Source organism: Entelurus aequoreus, linkage group LG04 (genome assembly GCF_033978785.1).
Source record: "Entelurus aequoreus isolate RoL-2023_Sb linkage group LG04, RoL_Eaeq_v1.1, whole genome shotgun sequence".
In the NCBI taxonomy this organism is placed as follows: Eukaryota; Metazoa; Chordata; class Actinopteri; order Syngnathiformes; family Syngnathidae; genus Entelurus; species Entelurus aequoreus.
In genome coordinates this window covers 16,449,995-16,471,585 of record NC_084734.1, presented here as the reverse complement: position 1 = coordinate 16,471,585, position 21,591 = coordinate 16,449,995, and the positions used below count along the sequence as shown (strand labels likewise).

At 39.1% G+C, this 21,591-nt stretch overlaps 1 protein-coding gene across 1 annotated transcript in view; it reads right to left on the bottom strand.

Moving 5' to 3' along the window:
* mcf2a (MCF.2 cell line derived transforming sequence a) overlaps nucleotides 1-21,591 on the bottom strand; it is a 106,163-nt gene that overhangs the window by 44,877 nt on the left and 39,695 nt on the right. The window contains exons 6-12 of the mRNA XM_062044326.1: nucleotides 12,314-12,433; nucleotides 12,133-12,249; nucleotides 6,845-6,994; nucleotides 4,109-4,227; nucleotides 3,930-4,044; nucleotides 3,728-3,847; nucleotides 678-869 (exon numbers count right to left, since the gene is read on the bottom strand). Coding sequence (XP_061900310.1) covers nucleotides 678-869; nucleotides 3,728-3,847; nucleotides 3,930-4,044; nucleotides 4,109-4,227; nucleotides 6,845-6,994; nucleotides 12,133-12,249; nucleotides 12,314-12,433 — 933 coding nt within the window. The remainder of the gene's footprint in view (nucleotides 1-677; nucleotides 870-3,727; nucleotides 3,848-3,929; nucleotides 4,045-4,108; nucleotides 4,228-6,844; nucleotides 6,995-12,132; nucleotides 12,250-12,313; nucleotides 12,434-21,591) is intronic.

The following is a 21,591-nucleotide window of genomic DNA, read 5'->3' as shown; positions in this document are numbered from 1 at the left end:
ACTAATACTGAACTGGCTAGAAAGTAAACAAAAACAAAATGCTGGACGACAGCAAAGACTTACTGTGGACAATCAACAATGTCCCCACAAAGAAGGATAAAAACAACTGAAATATTCCTGATTGCTAAAACAAAGTAGATGCGGGAAATATCGCTCAAAAGAAGACATGAAACTGCTACAGGAAAATACCAGCAAGAGAGAAAAAGCCACCAAAATAGGAGCGCAAGACAAGAACTAAGACACTACACACAGGAAAACAGCAAAAAAGTCAAAATAAGTCAGGGCGTGATGTGACAGGTGGTGACAGTACACCTACTTTGAGACAAGAGCTATATTGATGCATGCTTGGTTATGGTTTAAAGTCATATCCAGCAATTGCGACAACTTTTTACTGTCAACTGAGTTTAGTTTTTTAATGATTTCTGCTGGTGGTGTGCCTCCGCATTTTTTCAACGCATAAAATGTGCCTTGGCTCAAAAAAGGTTGAAAAACACTGCACTAGGATACCATGCAATTATGCCATGTAGTGTCTAATATGAGCAGTACAGGAATAATATCAGAGCAATTACGATGCCAACAAAATAACCTTTAATAATTAACATTCTAACTTCTTTTCAGACATGCTGAATTGTAGAAATGTAACCATGTGGTGTTCCTTTATGTTTGACTGTACATACCTGGTCCAGAGATAGCAGCAATTGGTGCGTTTGCAGGAGATAACAGCGTTTGGCGGCCAGGGCCGTACTGAGGGTATCACAGTGATGGCGCAGCTCGTTGCAGCGCTGCATGATGAGAGAGGTGGCGTAGTGGTGGCCTGCGGAAAGCTGGTGTCCGTGGAGGATGATGATCTGTGCACGTGACATCACATCCTGTTGGGACAGAGACAGCCAACAAACTTAGGGTACGACCTTTTAACAACTCTGAATTGTGCGAAGGCTCCAAAGCATTTCTTTATTTTTAGCATTTCCAAATGTTTCTCGATGAAAAAAATGAATGGGCAATTTTTAAAACGTCTACATCAGGGGTCACCAACGCGGTGCCCGCGGGCACCAGGTAGCCCGTAAGGACCAGATGAGTAGCCCGCTGGCCTGTTCTAAAAATAGCTCAAATAGCAGCACTTACCAGTGAGCTGCCTCTATTTTTTAAATTTTATTTATTTACTAGCAAGCTGGTCTCGCTTTGCCCGACATTTTTAATTCTAAGAGAGACAAAACTCAAATAGAATTTGAAAATCCAAGAAAATATTTTAAAGACTTGGTCTTCACTTGTTTGAATAAATTCATAAATGTTTTTACTTTGCTTCTTATAACTTTCAGAAAGACAATTTTAGAGAAAAAATACAACCTTAAAAATGATTTTAGGATTTTTAAACACATACTGTATACCTTTTTACCTTTTAAATTCCTTCCTCTTCTTTCCTGACAATTTAAATCAATGTTCAAGTATTTTTTTTTTTTTATTGTAAAGAATAATAAATACATTTTAATTTAATTCTTCATTTTAGCTTCTGTTTTTTCGACGAAGAATATTTGTGAAATATTTCTTCAAACCTATTATGATTAAAATTCCAAAAAAATATTCTGGCAAACCTAGAAAATCTGTACAATCAAATTTAAATCTTATTTCAAAGTCTTTTGAATTTCTTTTAAAATTTTTGTTCTGGAAAATCTAGAAGAAATAATGATTCGTCTTTGTTAGAAATATAGCTTGGTCCAATTTGTTATATATTCTAACAAAGTGTAGATTGGATTTTAACCTATTTAAAACATGTCATCAAAATTCTAAAATTAATCTTGATCAGGAAAAATTACTAATGATGTTCCATAAATTCTTTTTTTAAGTTTTTCTCTTCTTTTTTTCGGTTGAACTTTGAATTTTAAAGAGTCGAAATTGAAGATAAACTATGTTTCAAAATTTAATTGTCATTTTTTTGGTGTTTTCTCCTCTTTTAAACCGTTCAATTAAGTGTAAATATCATTAATGATTAATAATAACATAGAGTTAAAGGTAAATTGAGCAAATTGGCTATTTCTGGCAATTTATATATGTGTGTATCAAACTGGTAGCCCTTCGCATTAATCAGTACCCAAGAAGTAGCTCTTGGTTTCAAAAAGGTTGGTGACCCCTGGTCTACATTGACCTTATTTATCAACCAATCCAACCCATTCCTCTAAAGGGACGGCGTGGCGAAGTTGGTAGAGTGGCTGTGCCAGCAATCGGAGTGTTGCTGGTTACTGGGGTTCAATTCCCACCTTCTACCTTCCTAGTCACGTCCGTTGTGTCCTTGGGCAAGACACTTCACCCTTTGCCTCTGATGGCTGCTGGTTAGCGCCTTGCATGGCAGCTCCCACCATCAGTGTGTGAATGTGTGTGTGAATGGGTAAATGTGGAAATAAAGCGCTTTGAGTACCTTGAAGGTAGAAAAGCGCTATACAAGTATAACCCATTTATCATTTATTTATTTATTATAATTCTGGACATTCAAACCAACAATTTTTCAAGTTTCATAAATCAAATTTTTACTGGAATTCCGAAAGTTAACCTTAGTGTGAGTGTTTTTGACACACACACACACGTAGCTTTTTGCCCAATCTCAGCGGCTGACACCTCTTCTCAATGGCTCCTTACGCATTCCATACTAAGGTGGAAAAATATTTGTCTAAGAAGTTATAAATCTCAGAGTCAAATATTTTGTTGCTTGACGCTATCTGGCTAACTGTTAGCTTTTCAGTTCACCTACAGCTTTTCAGCATTCACGTGCAATTTCTACTGAAAATGCATTTGTGGGGGGGGGGGGCGTGGCCTGCGGACCTGCAGCGAAGCGGGGTGTGTCAGGATCGGCGTCGAGATTAGTGACAGATGCGTAGATGACACAGCTGTGAGTGTTTGTCTGATCACCTGTCGCTCTGTTAAAGGCAGCAGTCGGGAAGGAGAGGAGGTTGTTGATGGTGGAGAACGAGCGAGAGAAACTTTAACATGGCTGAAAAGCACAACTTATTGCAAAATAAATCTGTCAGGGTTGTCCCTGACAGTTTGGTCAAGTTTGAGTTTTTTCTCTGTGTTTGTTTTATTTCCTGTCAGCACTCTTATTTTGGTTCAGTTTCCTGTTTGTCTCTCTGAGTGCTGTCCCCTCAGCTGTGGCTGATTGGCACCGGGTCACACCTGGTGCCAATCAGCCAGCTGCTATTTATACCTGCCCTGCCCTCCAGTCACTGCTGGATTATTGTAGTGTCTACCTGTCAATGTCACTACTACCTGTCACTATACTTCGTTGTAGCTCTGTCTACTTTTGTTCACTCTGTTCTAGTCATAGTTCCTTCGTGTCACAGTAAGTGTTTTTGTTTCTTGTCCACAGTTAGCCTTTGTGCTATTTTAGTTCATAGCCTAGTTTGTTCTCCGCCTTGTGCGCGCCTTTTGTTTGTACCCTTTTGTTTGTTTTTTGCTATAGTGTTTAATTAAATCATGTTTTCCTGTTCAATGCCTGCCGTCTCTGCATCTTGGGGTTCGTCACCAACAAACTCCGACAAAATCATTGTTCGCAAAGATGAACACGGCTGTCATGTCCGTCATTGGTGGTCCAGAGAACCCGGAGGAGCAAGACCTCCACAGCATTTTTTTGTCATATAATATAATCAAGATATTGCATCCGATTAGAGCGGTCCTGCATGCAGTCTTTGTGCGTTTGCAGTAAAATGATGACATTTTCATGGAATGGGCCGTGACAAACCTGTGCAAACAATTCCGAAGTGTCCAGCTGTTTGAGAGCCTGCTCGGCTTGAGCCAGAGTGTCACCACGTGTGGACAGCTCGTCCTCCTGAGACGACAGACGCTGCAGACACGACTGCATCTGATAACGAAATGGCAGCAACACAAGATGACGTGGGACAAAACTTCAGACGACCTCCTGAAAATCAAATGCGAACATTTACCTCATGAAAACCTTTCTCAAATGTGAGCAGCTGCAAGTACTGATGCAGTTTCAGGTGGTGCTTGTCAAAGAAGCCATCAAAGGCTGATTCCATGTCTCTCAGTTGATTGAGGAGCCTAAAAAAGACAACGTTGTAGTCTTTGATGGAAAAAGTACAATTTAAAAACGAGGATCTCTCACCTTTGTACCGTCTCCCAGTCCAGCTTGACGTCCCACTGAGGGTCCTCGCTGTCCCTCGTAGTTGTCTCCAGGCTTGACAGAAGGTGCTGACCCTCCTTGAACAGAGATATAATGGCCTCCTGCCGCAGAGGAGCAGCATAGTGAAATACAGGACGACAATAAATAATCAAATCTAATAATACATGAATGAAAAGTGCATCCAGTTCCAGAAATAACCAGAACAGAGTGGATGAGGAGGAAAAAGGTGACAGACGCACAAATATTGTCATTTCATATGTATCAGGTCTAATTTTTAACCAACACAACATCCCAGTACACTTCAAACCAGGCAACACCCTGAGACAGAGACTGGTGCATCTTAAAGACCGGACCCCCCACACCCACAAAAACAATCTGGTGTATGCTATCCAGTGTAATGATGACTGCACTGAAACAAAACAAACCACGGCATAGATATGCAAACTCTTCAGACCAAGACTCAGCTGTCTACCTGCACCTCAGGGAGAAACAGCACTCCTTTGACAACAAACATTTACACATTCTGGACAGGGAGTACGGATGGTATGAAAGAGGAGTGCGGGAAGCTATTTATGTCAAGGTTGAAAAACCATCCCAAAACAGATGTCACCACCTGTCTCCCACAGACAACACTGTCCTTTCAACCATTCCTAAAAGACTCCAACAAATAAGAGGAGTAAGAAACATTCTGCTCGCAGAAGGTGACCAGAATACCATTTGTGCCGTTTGATTACAACTGAATGGAATGCATATGTGGGTGATTCCGACTATTTTGGACTGGTAGTAGTCGATCCACAGCGATCGTTCTGTCACACAATAACTCAATGCTATCGAGGGCAAATTACACTTTGACGACTGTCATTGGCTTTGACAGTTAGGATTGTTTCTTGTCATCAAAACAGTTGTTTTTCTCACTACCATCCTTGCCCAGGCACACCCTCATGGTTTTGGAGTATAAATATTTGGGGTTTGACACCAGCCACTAGACTAGATGTGACCAATCTAAGTCTAAGACTAGATGTGACCAATATAAGTCTAAGACTAGATGTGACCAATCTAAGTCTAAGACTAGATGTGACCAATCTAAGTCAGAGACTAGATGTGACCAATATAAGTCAAAGACTAGATGTGACCAATATAAGTCAAAGACTAGATGTGATCAATCTAAGTCTAAGACTAGATGTGACCAATCTAAGTCAAAGACTAGATCTGACCAATCTAAGTCTAAGACTAGATCTGACCAATCTAAGTCTAAGACTAGTTCGGACCAATATAAGTCTAAGACTAGTTCTGATCAATCTAAGTCTAAGACTAGTTCTGATCAATCTAAGTCTAAGACTAGATCTGACCAATCTAAGTCTAAGACTAGATCTGACCAATCTAAGTCCAAGACTAGTTCTGACCAATCTAAGTCAAAGACTAGTTCTGACCAATCTAAGTCTAAGACTAGATCTGACCAATCTAAGTCTGAGACTAGATCTGACCAATCTAAGTCTAAGGCTAGTTCTGACCAATCTAAGTCTAAAACTAGATCTGACCAATCTAAATCTGAGACTGGATCTGACCAATCTAAGTCTAAGACTAGTTATGACCAATCTAAGTCTAAAACTAGATCTGACCAATCTAAGTCTGAGACTAGATCTGACCAATCTAAGTCTAGGATTAGTTCTGACCAATCTAAGTCTAAGATTAGTTCTGACCAATCTAAGTCTAAGACTAGTTCTGACCAATCTAAGTCTAAGACTAGATCTGACCAATCTAAATCTAAGACTAGATCTGACCAATCTAAGTCTAAAACTAGATCTGACCAATCTAAGTCTAAGACTAGTTCTAACCAATCTAAGTCTAAGACTAGATCTGACCAATCTAAGTCAAAGACTAGATCTGACCAATCTAAGTCAAAGACTAGATCTGACCAAACTAAGTCAAAGACTAGATCTAACCAAACTAAGTCTAAGACTAGATCTAAACAATCTAAGTCTGAGACTAGATCGGACCAATCTAAGTCTAAGACTATTTCTGACCAATCTAAGTCTAATATTAGTTCTGACCAATCTAAGTCTCAGATTAGTTCTGACCAATCTAAGTCTCAGATTAGTTCTGACCAATCTAAGTATAGGACTAGATCTGACCAATCTAAATCAAGACTAGATCTGACTAATCCAAGTCTGAGACTTGTTCTTACCAATCTAAGTCTAGTATGAGTTCTGACCAATCTAAGTCTAAGACTAGATCTAACCAATCTAAGTCTAAGACTAGATTTGACCAATCTAAGTCTAAGACTAGATTTGACCAATCTAAATCTAAGACTAGATTTAACCAATCTAAGTTTAAGACTAGATCTGACCAATATAAGTCAAAGACTAGATCTAACAAATCTAAGTCTAAGACTGGATCTGACCAATCTAAGTCTAAGACTAGTTCTGACCAATCTAAATCTAAGACTAGTTCTGACCAGTCTAAGACTAGTTCTGACCAATCCAAGTCAAAGACTGGTTCTGACCAATCTAAGTCTAAGACTAGTTCTGACCAATCTAAGTCTAAGACTAGATCTGACCAATCTAAGTCTAAGACTAGATCTCAGATATAAGTCTATGATCATGAACGGATGAAGTCTACTCAGACGAGAGGTGAAACGTCTTCTAAGACAAACCAAACAGTGAAGTTGCCATCGAGTGAACGCCCTGAGATACATGAATGAAGTACTTCTGGACGTACTTTAAGCTTCCGGTATTTGTCATTGTGAGACGCCAGGAGGTGCTCGATGGCGCCGCCCTCGCCGGGCAGTTCAGTCTCGGCCAGTTCAGTGCCGAAGGCCTGCAGCATGTGCGCGATGTCTTTGACCGTGACGGCAAAACCTTCAATGGCCTGCAATAGAAGCATAAATAACTCCATGATAAATAAGTCAGTGGATGGGATAGTGTCGTGGCCACAATATTAGGTACAAGAGATCCAATCGAAAAAATCTGTCTTTGAAAAGATAATAATGGTCCATTTTTTAGAAGACTTGTTGTGATTGTAGTCACAACTAGTGTATATTGGAGCACTACGCATGATTTTCCTTATACTTTATTTATATTAAGCAAGTTTATATATATATATTTTTTAATCAAACTTAATTTGGTGCATGTCTTGTACTAATTAATGGGAAATAAGTTGTCTAATAATTCATGTTTTTATTGCAAAATAACACACTTAAAATAGAATGTTAAATATGTTCCTGGCACATCCCCAGCCAGGATTCGATTCCTCTACATTTGAACACCAGCTGTTAGAACAATTATGTATAAGTTATCACACAACTCTTATGCTTAAAGGCCGTTGCTATAGTTATAACCAATTGTGCTGAAGTTGTGCTTTTCTATCTGCGCTAAGGCACAACTTGTGGTCTTGCTTTGCGAGTTGTCTCGTGTCAGCAGTTTGGTTCCAGACCCTGCCTGCTGACAGCCAAGGACGGACATCGAGTACCTCAACGCGGACAAACCAGAGACAGGGCGAAATCACGAGTGTCAGCACATTTCCATTCTGAATAATCACGTATTGTGTCTGCTGGGGCTGCTTGCAGTAGCCCTCCCTTCAGAAGCAGCCTCAGTGATGTGAACTAGGGACCTCCCGAATAAATAGAGGAGCACGTGGGGCTGTACCTTAGAGCGTAGGATCAAACTGTAACTGAGTGTGCAGCCCAATACGTCTCTCCTCATGAGTAAAATTCAACTCTGTCTCTGCCTGATTCCTTCTTCTTGTCTTGTGTAATAATAGGTAGTTCGGTGTTTGAACCTGACACAAGCCCAACACTAACATTGTGCGCCACAGTGGACATATCTGCGGTAAATTGCCATTATATTGTTATCAACGACAGAGCAGGAAGGGGCTGGGAATTATTTTGTGGTAGAATTTCATATGCATGTATTCACCCCACACATCTGCTTAGAGGGAGGGGCAACCCTAGTTCTAGTTCAGGTGTGTAACATTGCGTTGCATTATACGAAGAGCTGCTTCTAGCACAGCGTTACCTCGCTTTTTTTTCATAATCGTTCCGGTGCGCCTTTGGTATGAAAATAGACCCGCTCGTCGGCAGTGCGCCTTATAGTCCGGTGCGCACTATTGTCAGAAAAATACTGTAATATATCTCAATTTCTCTGACATCGTTTCTGTAGTGTTAAAATTTGCCACTAGATGACAACATTGCATTAAAAAGTGTGGTGTACAAATATTTATGTTGGATTGTGCTGTGAAATCATAATTATTAAAGGTTATTTTATAGGTAGTATATCTTTAATTTCTCTGACATCATTCCTGCGATGTTAAAATGTGCCACTAGATGGCATCATTGCATGAAAAGTGTAATATAGACACTTACATTATGTGTTGCCTTCATTATAACACTTATATCAGACTTTTAACGTCATTTTGATAGTAGGCTAATATAGCTAATATAGACACTTACATCATGTGTTGCCTTCATTATAACACTTATATAAGACTTTTAACATCATTTTGATAGTAGGCTAATATAGCTAATGTAGACACTTCCATCATGTGTTGCCTTCATTATAACACTTATATAAATTTTTTTACGTCATTTTGATAGTAGGCTAATATAGCTAATATAGACACTTAAATCATGTGTTGCCTTCATTATAACACTTATATAAGACTTTTAACGTCATTTTGATAGTAGGCTAATATAGACACTTACATCATGTGTTGCCTTTATTATAACACTTATATAAGACATTTAACGTAATTTTGATAGTAGGCTAAAATAGACACTTACATCATGTGTTGCCTTCATTATAACACTTATATAAGACTTTTAATGTCATTTTGATAGAAGGCTAATATAGCTAATATAGACACTTACATCATGTGTTGCCTTCGTTATAACACTTATATAAGGCTTTTAACGTCATTTTGATAGTAGGCTAATATAGCTAATATAGACACTTACATAATGTGTTGCCTTCATTATAACACTTATATAAGACTTTTAACGTCATTTTGATAGTAGGCTAATATAGCTAATGTAGACACTTCCATCATGTGTCGCCTTCATTATAACACTTCTATAAAACTTTTAAAGTCATTTTGATAGTAGGCTAATATAGACACTTACATCATGTGTTGCATTCATTATAACACTTATATCAGACGTTTAACGTCATTTTGATAGTAGGCTAATATAGCTAATGTAGACACTTCCATCATGTGTTGCCTTCATTATAACACTTATATAAGACTTTTAACATCATTTTGATAGTAGGCTTATATAGCTAATATAGACACTTACATCATGTGTTGCCTTCATTACAACACTTTACATAAGACTTTTAACGTCATTTTGATAGAAGGCTAATATAGCTAACATAGACACTTACATCATGTGTTGCCTTCATTATAACACTTATATAAGGCTTTTAACGTCATTTTGATAGTAGGCTAAAATAGCTAATATAGACACTTACATAATGTGTTGCCTTCATTATAACACTTATATAAGACTTCTAACGTCATTTTGATAGTAGGCTAATATAGACACATCATGTGTCGCCTTCATTATAACACTTATATAAGACCTTTAAAGTCATTTTGATAGTAGGCTAATATAGACACTTACGTCATGTGTTGCCTTCATTATAACACTTATGTAAGACTTTCAACGTCAATTTGATAGTAGGCTAATATAGCTAATATAGACACGTACATCATGTTTTGCCTTCATTATAACACTTATATAAGACTTTTAACGTCATTTTGATAGTAGGCTAATATAGCTAATATAGACACTTACATCATGTGTTGCCTTCATTATAACACTTTATATAAGACTTTTAACATCATTTTGATAGAAGGCTAATATAGCTAATATAGACACTTCCATCATGTGTTGCCTTCATTATAACACTTATATAAGACTTTTAACATCATTTTGATAGTAGGCTAATATAGCTAATGTAGACACTTACATCATGTGTTGCCTTCATTAAAACACTTATATAAGGCTTTTAACGTCATTTTGATAGTAGGCTAATATAGCTAACATAGACACTTACATCATGTGTTGCCTTCATTATAACACTTATATAAGACTTCTAACGTCATTTTGATAGTAGGCTAATATAGCTAATATAGACACTTACATCATGTGTCGCCTTCATTATAATAATAAATAAATGATAAATGTGAAGTGAAGTGAAGTGAATTACATTTATATAGCGCTTTTTCTCAAGTGACTCAAAGCGCTTTACATAGTGAAACCCAATATCTAAGTTACATTCAAACCAGTGTGGGTGGCACTGGGAGCAGGTGGGTAAAGTGTCTTGCCCAAGGACACAACGGCAGTGACTAGGATGGCGGAAGCGGGGATCGAACCTGCAACCCTCAAGTTGCTGGCACGGCCACTCTACCAACCGAGCTATACCGCCCCAATGGGTTATACTTGTATAGCGCTTTTCTACCTTCAAGGTACTCAAAGCGCTTTGACAGTATTTCCACATTCACCCATTCACACACACATTCACACACTGATGGAGGGAGCTGCCATGCAAGGCGCTACCAGCACCCATCAGGAGCAAGGGTGAAGTGTCTTGCCCAAGGACACAACGGACGTGACTAGGATGGTAGAAGGTGGGGATTGAACCCCAGTAACCAGCAACCCTCCGGTTGCTGGCACGGCCACTCTACCAACTTCGCCACGCCGTCCCACACTTATATAAGACTTTTAACGTCATTTTGATAGTAGGCTAATATAGACACTTACATCATGTGTTGCCTTCATTATAACACTTATATAAGACTTTTAACGTCATTTTGATAGTAGGCTAATATAGACACTTACGTCATGTGTTGCCTTCATTATAACACTTATATAAGACTTTTAACGTCATTTTGATAGTAGGCTAATATAGACACTTACGTCATGTGTTGCCTTCATTATAACACTTATATAAGACTTTTAACGTCATTTTGATAGTAGGCTAATATAGCTAATATGGACACTTACATCATGTGTTGCCTTCATTATAACACTTATATAAGACTTTTAACATCATTTTGATAGTAGGCTAATATAGACACTTACGTCATGTGTTGCCTTCATTATAACACTTATATAAGACTTTTAACGTCATTTTGATAGTAGGCTAATATAGACACTTACGTCATGTGTTGCCTTCATTATAACACTTATATAAGACTTTTAACATCATTTTGATAGTAGGCATATATAGCTAATATGGACACTTACATCATGTGTTGCCTTCATTATAACACTTATATAAGACTTTTAACGTCATTTTGATAGTAGGCTAATATAGACACTTACGTCATGTGTTGCCTTCATTATAACACTTATATAAGACTTTTAACGTCATTTTGATAGTAGGCATATATAGCTAATATGGACACTTACATCATGTGTTGCCTTCATTATAACACTTATATAAGACTTTTAACGTCATTTTGATAGTAGGCTAATATAGACACTTACGTCATGTGTTGCCTTCATTATAACTCTTATATAGACTTTTAACGTAATTTTGATAGTAGGCTAATATGGCTAATATGGACACTTACGTCATGTGTTGCCTACTCAGTGGCCTAGTGGTTAGAGTGTCCGCCCTGAGATCGGTAGGTTGTGAGTTCAAACCCCGGCCGAGTCATACCAAAGACTATAACAATGGGACCCATCACCTCCCTGCTTGGCACTCAGCATCAAGGGTTGGAATTGGGGGTTAAATCACCAAAAATGATTCCCGGGCGCGGCTACGCTGCTGCCCACTGCTCCCCTCACCTCCCAGGGGGGGAACAAGGGGATGGGTCAAATGCAGAGGACAAATTTCACCACACCTAGTGTGTGTGTGACAATCATTGGTACTTTAATCCTTAATGTGTTGCCTTCATTATAACACTTATATAAGGCTTTTAACGTCATTTTGATAGTAGGCTAATATAGCTAATATAGACACTTACGTCAATCAGAGGAGCTTTATATTTTGTTGTCTTACCGTCCTTAGAAGGATCCAGTCGCTATGGCAGTAGTCCAAAGTGCCTCCGAACTCAGACGTCAGCTGGTTCTCGTCGATGTACTTCAGCAGGTCGGTGACGGAGCTCAGCATCACCACCTGAACGCCACATCGGCTGTTACTTATCACCTGGTCCGATACGGCGGCCGGTTGTCTTGCTCACCGGCATCTTCAACATGAAGTCCTCCTGGCCAAAGCGAAAGCCGATGTCGGCGACGGTGCGATGGAAGAAGCTGGTGGGTCGCAGCACCAACACCAGGTGGAGGTTCCCGGGAAAGGAGGCCTGGGTTTTGATCACGAGACAACAAAACAATGTTCTCTTTAAACACATAGAGGATCTTTGACTGCTGATTGTTTTGCAGCAGCTTCTTTAAATACCGAGTACTTTGATTGGCGTTTATGAAGTAGATCGTTAAAAACTGCACTGGTCCTGTCATATAGAGAATCTTTGACTAGTGTTTTTGTATGAACTTTGAACACTTGTAGAACACTCCTGTCATATATAGGATCTTTGATTGGCGTTTATGAAGTAGACCGTTAAAAACTGTTCTGTCATACAAAGAATCTTTGACTAGCATTTTTACAGAAAGTCCATAAAACAGCAGAGTTCACCTGTCATATAGAGAATGATTGGTGGTCATTACTCCTTTAATATACAGGATCTTTGACTAGTGTTTTTGAAATAGGTCTGAACACCAGAACACTCCTGTCATATACAGGATCTTGGATTTGAGTTTATGAAATAGATCCTTAAAAACAGGGGAGTGGTCTTGTCATACAGAGAATATTTGACTAGTGTTTTTGCATGAACTCTGAACACTTCTGTCATATATAGGATCTTTGATTTGCGTTTATGAAGTAGATTGTTAAAACTGCAGTAATTCTGTCATACAAATAATCTTTGACTGGCATTTTTGCAGAAAGTCCCTAAAACAGCAGAGTTCACCTGTCATATAGAGAATGATTGGTGGTCATTAAACAGCAGCCCACTCTTGAAATATACAGGATCTTTGACTGGTGTTTTTGCAATAAGTCCGAACACTACAACACTCCTGTCGTATTGAGGATCTTTGACTGGCGTTTATGAATTAAAACAGCGGAGTGGTCCTGTCATATAGAGAATCTTTAACTAGTGTTTTTGCAATTCCTTCGAACACTCCTGTCATATTTATAGGATCTTTGATTTGCGTTTATGAATAGATCTGTAAAAACTGCAGTAATTCTGTCATAAAAAGAATCTTTGACTAGCATTTTTGCACAAAGTCCTTAAAATAGCATAGTTCACCTGTCATATAGAGAATGATTGGTGGTCATTAAACAGCAGCCCACTCTTGAAATATACAGAATCTTTGACTGGTGTTTTTGCAATAAGTCCGAACACTACAACACTCCTGTCGTATTGAGGATCTTTGACTGGCGTTTATGAATTAAAACAGCGGAGTGGTCCTGTCATATAGAGAATCTTTAACTAGTGTTTTTGCAATTCCTTCGAAGACTCCTGTCATATATAGAATCTTTGATTTGCGTTTATGAAGTAGATCGTTAAAAACTGCACAAGTCGTGTCATATAGAGAATCTTTGACTAGTGTTTTTGCATGAACTCTGAACATTTGTAGAACACTCCTGTCATATATAGGATCTTTAATTGGCGTTTATGAAGTAGATAGTTAAACACTGCAGTGGTTCTGTCATACAAATAATCTTTGAAGAGCAGTTTTGCAGAAAGTCCCTAAAACAGCAGAGTTCACCTGTCATATAGAGAATTATTGGTGGTCATTACTCTTTTAATATACAGGATCTTTGACTCTTGTTTTTGCAGTAGGTCCGAACACTAGAACACTCCTGTCATATACAGGATCTTGGATTTGAGTTTATGAAATAGGTCCTTAAAAACAGGGGAGTGGTCCTGTCATACAGAGAATATTTGACTAGTGTTTTTGCATGAACTCTGAACACTTCTGTCATATATAGGATCTTTGATTAGCGTTTATGAAGTAGATTGTTAAAACTGCAGTAATTCTGTCATACAAATAATCTTTGACTGGCATTTTTGCAGAAAGTCCCTAAAACAGCAGAGTACACCTGTCATATAGAGAATGATTGGTGGTCATTAAACAGCAGCCCACTCTTGTAATATACAGAATCTTTGACTGGTGTTTTTGCAATAAGTCCGAACACTACAACACTCCTGTCGTAGTGAGGATCTTTGACTGGCGTTTATGAATTAAAACAGCGGAGTGGTCCTGTCATATAGAGAATCTTTAACTAGTGTTTTTGCAATTCCTTCGAACACTTCTGTCATATTTATAGGATCTTTGATTTGGGTTTATGAAGTAGATCGTTAAAAACTGCAGTGGTTCTGTCGTACAAAGAATCTTTGACTAGCATTTTTGCACCAAGTCCCTAAAACAGCATGGTTCACCTGTCATATATAGAGAATGATTGGTGGTCATTAAACAGCAGCACACTCTTGTAATATACAGGATCTTTGACTGGTGTTTTTGCAATAAGTCCGAAAACTAAAACACTCCTGTCGTATAGAGGATCTTTGATTGGCGTTTATGAAATAGGTCAGTGGAGGGGTCCTGTCATATAGAGAATCTTTCACTAATGTTTTTGCAATTCCTTCGAATACTCATGTCATATATAGGATCTTTGATTTGAGTCTATGAAGTAGATCTGTAAAAACTGGAGTAATTCTGTCATAAAAAGAATCTTTGACTAGCATTTTTGCACAAAGTCCTTAAAACAGCAGAGTTCACCTGTCATATAGAGAATGATTGGTGGTCATTAAACAGCAGCCCACTCTTGTAATATACAGGATCTTTGACTGGTGTTTTTGCAATAAGTCCGAACACTACAACACTCCTGTCGTAGTGAGGATCTTTGACTGGCGTTTATGAATTAAAACAGCGGAGTGGTCCTGTCATATAGAGAATCTTTAACTAGTGTTTTTGCAATTCCTTCGAACACTCCTGTCATATATAGGATCTTTGATTTGCGTTTATGAAGTAGATCATTAAAAACTGCACAAGTCGTGTCATATAGAAAATCTTTGACTAGTGTTTTTGCATGAACTCTGAACACTCGTAGAACACTCCTGTCATATATAGGATCTTTGATTGGCGTTTATGAAGTAGATAGTTAAACACTGCAGTGGTTCTGTCATACAAATAATCTTTGACGAGCAGTTTTGCAGAAAGTCCCTAAAACAGCAGAGTTCACCTGTCATATAGAGAATTATTGGTGGTCATTACTCTTTTAATATACAGGATCTTTGACTAGTGTTTTTGCAATAGGTCCGAACACTAGAACACTCCTGTCATATACAGGATCTTGGATTTGAGTTTATGAAATAGGTCCTTAAAAACAGGGGAGTGGTCCTGTCATACAGAGAATTGTTGACTAGTGTTTTTGCAATAACTTCGAACACTCCTGTCATATATAGAATCTTTGATTTGCGTTTATGAAGTAGATTGTTAAAAACTGCAGTGGTTCTGTCTTATGAAGAATCTTTGACAAGCATTTTTGCAGAAAGTCCCTAAAACAGCAGAGTTCACCTGTCATATAGAGAATGATTGGTGGTCATTAAACAGCAGGCCAATCTTGTAATATACAGGATCTTTGACTAGTGTTTTTGCAATAGGTCCGAATACTAGAACACTCCTGTTGTATAGAGGATCTTTGATTTGCATTTGTGAAATAGGTCAGCGGAGTGGTACTGTCATATAGAGAATCTTTAACTAGTGTTTTTGCAATTCCTTCGAACACTCCTGTCATATATAGGATCTTTGATTTGCGTTTATGAAGTAGATCGTTAAAAACTGCACTGGTCCTATCATATAGAGAATCTTTGACTAGTGTTTTTGCATGAACTCTGAACACTCGTAGAACAATCCTGTCATATATAGGATCTTTGATTGGCGTTTATGAAGTAGATAGTTAAACACTGCAATGGTTCTGTCATACAAATAATCTTTGACGAGCAGTTTTGCAGAAAGTCTTTGATTGGAGTTTAAGAAGTAGATCTTTAAAAACTGCAGTAATTCTTTCATAAAAAGAATCTTTGACTAGTATTTTTGCAGAGAGTCCCTAAAACAGCAGAGTTCACCTGTCATATATAGAGAATGATTGGTGGTCATTAAACAGCAGCACACTCTTGTAATATACAGGATCTTTACCTAGTGATTTTGCAATAAGTCCGAACACTAAAACACTCCTGTCGTATAGAGGATCTTTGGTTGGCGTTTATGAATTAAAACAGCGGAGTGGTCCTGTCATATAGAGAATCTTTAACTTGTGTTTTTGCAATTCCTTTGAATACTCATGTCATATATAGGATCTTTGATTGGAGTTTATGAAGTAGATCGTTAAAAACTGCAGTAATGCTGTCATATAAAGAATCTTTGACTAGCATTTTTGCACCAAGTCCCTAAAATAGCAGAGTTCACCTGTCATATAGAGAATGATTGGTGGTCATTAAACAGCAGCACACTCTTGTAATATACAGGATCTTTGACTACTGTTTTTGAAATAGGTCCGAATACTACAACACTCCTGTTGTATAGAGGATCTTTGATTTGCATTTGTGAAATAGGTCAGCGTAGTAGTACAGTCATATAGTGAATCTTTGACTAGTGTTTTTGCAATTCCTTTGAATACTCATGTCATATATAGGATCTTTGATTTGAGTTTAAGAAGTAGATCTTTAAAAACTGCAGTGGTTCTGTCATACAAAGAATCTTTGACTAGCATTTTTGCACCAAGTCCCTAAAACAGCAGAGTTCACCTGTCATATAGAGAATGATTGGTGGTCATTAAACAGCAGCACACTCTTGTAATATACACAATCTTTGACTGGTGTTTTTACAATAAGTCCGAACACTAGAACACTCCTGTCGTATAGAGGATCTTTGATTGGCGTTTATGAATTAAAACAGCGGAGTGGTCCTGTCATATAGAGAATCTTTAACTAGTGTTTTTGAAATTCCTTTGAATACTCATGTCATGTATAGGATCTTTGATTGGAGTTTATGAAGTAGATCGTTAAAAACTGCAGTAATGCTGTCATATAAAGAATCTTTGATTAGCATTTTTGCAGAAAGTCCCTAAAACAGCAGAGTTCACCTGTCATATAGAGAATGATTGGTGGTCATTAAACAGCAGCCCACTCTTGTAATATACAGGATCTTTGACTCGTGCTATTGCAATAAGTCCGAACACTAGTAGAACATTCCTGTCATATTTAGGATCTTTGATTTGTGTCTATGAAGTAGATCGTTAAAAACTGCAGTGGTTCTGTCATACGAAGAATCTTTGACGAGCATTTTTGCACCAAGTCCCTAAAACAGCAGAGTTCTCACCTGTCATATAGAGAATGATTGGCGGCCATTACTCTTGTAAAATACAGGATCTTTGACTGGTGTTTTTGCAATACACATGGTACATACGGGTCCTGTGAAACACCAGAGTCTTCCGGTCATACACTGTAGAACAGCTTTGACTACCCTACTACATATTGCCCGTGTCTATATAATTGACATTATATAGACAACAAAAATTATTTTGTGAAGGGAAAGGTCACCCTGACAATGAAGAATTTAGTTTAAAATAGTTTAGAAGTTCCTAATACAACATTGTGTTTATGATCGTAGTTTGCAGCACGCAATCATACTGGGAGCTACTTTTTTTAATATGTCGCTTTTTTTTGCAGATCAACACCCCGACAATGTGTCTGCATGACAATGGGAAACTACACGACTTTGCAGCGTCACACAATTGTTGACGTTCCCTTGGCGTCAGTGGTGACGTCATGCATGTTAGTCAGCAGCATGCATGTAAGAGGAGACGGAAAATGACGTCATCTCACTTTCTATGCACAGGAAGCATGACTCAGCATTCTGCACACACACACACACACACACACACACACACACACACACACACACACACACACTGCACCGCTCCACTCACTGCAGCATTCCCACCCTAAAACTTCACCCAAACTCCTCCAATTAAGCAACAAAATATCCCACCCCGGTCATTACCGGGCTGCGTCGGATCTTGGCAAGTCCTCTTCGGCAGCATCTTTCCGCCATGACGGGACGATGGGAGGACATGTTCAGCTCAGCAGCATCCTCACTCACACACCACACACACACTCTCTCCGCATCCTCGTCCTCGCTCTCTCTGCAGAGCTCCACGTCATCACACTTTTTTTGGGGGGGCCGGGGGGGTGGAAGTTGTTGCTTGCATTTCAATTAGCACGGAGTCAGAGAAGACGGCCTTTCAGTGAGGAGCAGCGTTTGCAGCATGATGCGGCGCAAACTACAAGCACAATAATAAACAGTACTGAAGGTAAATATTGCATTGGATGCCATTAGGTGTACCTAATGCTGTGGCCAGAGATGACATGACATTTATGGCGCCCCCTATGGGCTGTGGTTAGTAAGACTTGCTAGTATACACCTTATACATTTATAATGTATTAGGTGTATACTAGCTATACTACCACCTCTTCTTCTGCTCCGCTTTACTGTGGTGTCCCCCAGGGATCTATTCTAAGCCCCATCCTGTTTTCCTTATACATTCTCCCTCTTGGAGAGATTTTTAAAGGCCTACTGAAATGAATTTTTTTTATTTAAACGGGGATAGCAGATCTATTCTATGTGTCATACTTGATCATTTCGCGATATTGCCATATTTTTGCTGAAAGGATTTAGTATAGAACAACGACGATAAAGATTGCAACTTTTGGTATCTGATAAAAAAAAAGGCTTGCCCCTACCGGAAGTAGCGTGACGTAGTCAGTTGAACATATACGCAAAGTTCCCTATTGTTTACAATGATGGCCGCATGAAGTGAGAGAGATTCGGACGAGAAAGCGACAATTTCCCCTATTAATTTGAGCGAGGATGAAAGATTTGTGGATGAGTAAAGTGCAAGTGAAGGACTAGTGGGGAGTTGAAGCTATTCAGATAGGGAAGATGCTGTGAGAGCCGGGGGTGACCTGATATTCAGCTGGGAATGACTAAAACAGTAAATAAACACAAGACATATATATACTGTATTAGCCACAACACAACCAGGCTTATATTTAATATGCCACAAATTAATCCTGCATAAAAACACCTGCGTGTTTGTTACGCTAGCTCCTAGCTCCTCTGCTAGCTCCTAGCTCCATAGAACACGCCAATACAATTCAAACACCCGATCAACACACACAATCACTCAGCCCAAAAGACCGTTCACCTAACGCAAGGTTCATAAAGCTTATATATTTTTAAAAAGTTACGTACGTGACGCGCACATACGGTCAAGCTATCAAATGTTTAGCAGCCAAGGCTGCATACTCACGGTACCTGATATTCAGCTGGGAATGACTACAACAGTAAATAAACACAAGACATATATATTCTCTATTAGCCATAACACAACCAGGCTTATATTTAATATGCCACAAATTAATCCTGCATAAAAACACCTGCGTGTTTGTTATGCTAGCTCCTAGCTCCTATGCTAGCTCCTAGCTCCATAGAACACGCCAATACAATTCAAACACCTGATCAACACACACAATCACTCAGCCCAAAAGACCGTTCACCTAACCCAAGGTTCATAAAGCTTATATATTTTAAAAAAGTTACGTACATACGCAAAAAAAAGTTGCGCACATACGGTCAAGCAATCAAATGTTTAGAAGCCAAAGCTGCATACTCACAGTAGCACGTCTGCGTCTTTGTCATCCAAATCAAAGTAATCCTGGTAAGAGTCTGTGTTGTCCCAGTTCTCTACAGGCGTCTGTGTATCGAAGTCAAAAGTCCTCCTGGTTAGAGTCTCTGTTATCCGAGTTCTTCCATCTTGACTGCATCTTTCGGGAATGTAAACAAAGAAGCGCCGGCTGTGTCCTGTTGTTGCTGACTACGTTCGAAAAATACGTCCATTTCGCACCGACAACTTTCTTCTTTGCTTGCTCAGCTTCCTTCTCCATAATGCAATGAACATGATTGCAACAGATTCACGAACACAGATGTCCAGAATACTGTGGAATTATGAAATGAAAACAGAGCTTTTTCGTATTGGCTTCAATGTGGAAGGCATACCCGTGTTCGCCGGTCTACGTCACGCGCATACGTCATCCTCAGAGGCGTTTCGAACCGGAAGTTTAGCGGCAAATTTAAAATGTCACTTTATAAGTTAACCCGGCCGTATTGGCATGTGTTATAATGTTAAGATTTCATCATTGATATATAAACTATCAGACTGCGTGGTCGGTAGTAGTGGGTTTCAGTAGGCCTTTAAGAAACATGGAGTGTCTTATCACTTTTATGCAGATGTCCTGCCAAATTTATATGCCAATTTCAAAAGGCCACGGCCCCCTGACACCCCTTCTCTGGGACGGCGTGGCGAAGTTGGTAGAGTGGCTGTGCCAGCAATCGGAGTGTTGCTGGTTACTGGGGTTCAATTCCCACCTTCTACCTTCCTAGTCACGTCCGTTGTGTCCTTGGGCAAGACACTTCACCCTTTGCCTCTGATGGCTGCTGGTTAGCGCCTTGCATAGCAGCTCCCGCCATCAGTGTGTGTGTGAATGGGTGAATGTGGAAATAGTGTCAAAGCGCTTTGAGTACCTTGAAGGTAGAAAAGCGCTATACAAGTATAACCCATTTATCATTTATTTACCGGTATTTATTTCTCAACTGTCTATGTGATGTCAAGGCTTGGTTAGCCCAGAATTTTTTAATAATGAATGAGGGAAAAACGAAAATTTCAGTTTTTGGTCCGGCCCTCACTGACTTGGGACCATTGCAAAATTATGTGCGTCCCAAAGTCACCAGCCTTGGCGTCACTATAGACAGCAGATTTTAAATTTGACAAACAAGTCAATGGCGTTTTAAAATCGTGTTTTATCATCTTCGTCTTTTAGTAAAGGTAAAACCGTTTTTATCTTTTAACCTTTTTGAACAAGTCGTGCATGCTTTTATTTCAAGTCGCCTGGACTACTGCAATGCACTTTATGCTGGCATTAGCCAAAAAGCTCTCTCCCGGTTGCAGTTAGTCCAGAACGCGGCAGCACGACTTTTAACAGGGGCCAGGAAACGTGAGCATACAACCCCAATTCTTCGGAGTTTGCACTGGCTCCCTGTTCATTTTAGAATTGATTTTAAATCCTTGCTGTTTGTTTTTAAAGCTTTACATTGACTGGCACCTCAGTATATCTCGGACCTCATCCAAATTTACACTCCTGAGGTCCGAGAGCCAGCTCCAGCTCGTGGTGCCCAGGACGAGACTTAAATCCAGGGGAGACAGGGCCTTCTCTGTGGTCGGCCCTAAACTCTGGAACACTCTGCCCCTCCATGTTCAAACTGCTCCCACAGTGGAGTGTTTTAAGTCTCGTCTTAAGACCCACTTTTATTCTTTGGCTTTTAGCACTACGTGAGTTGT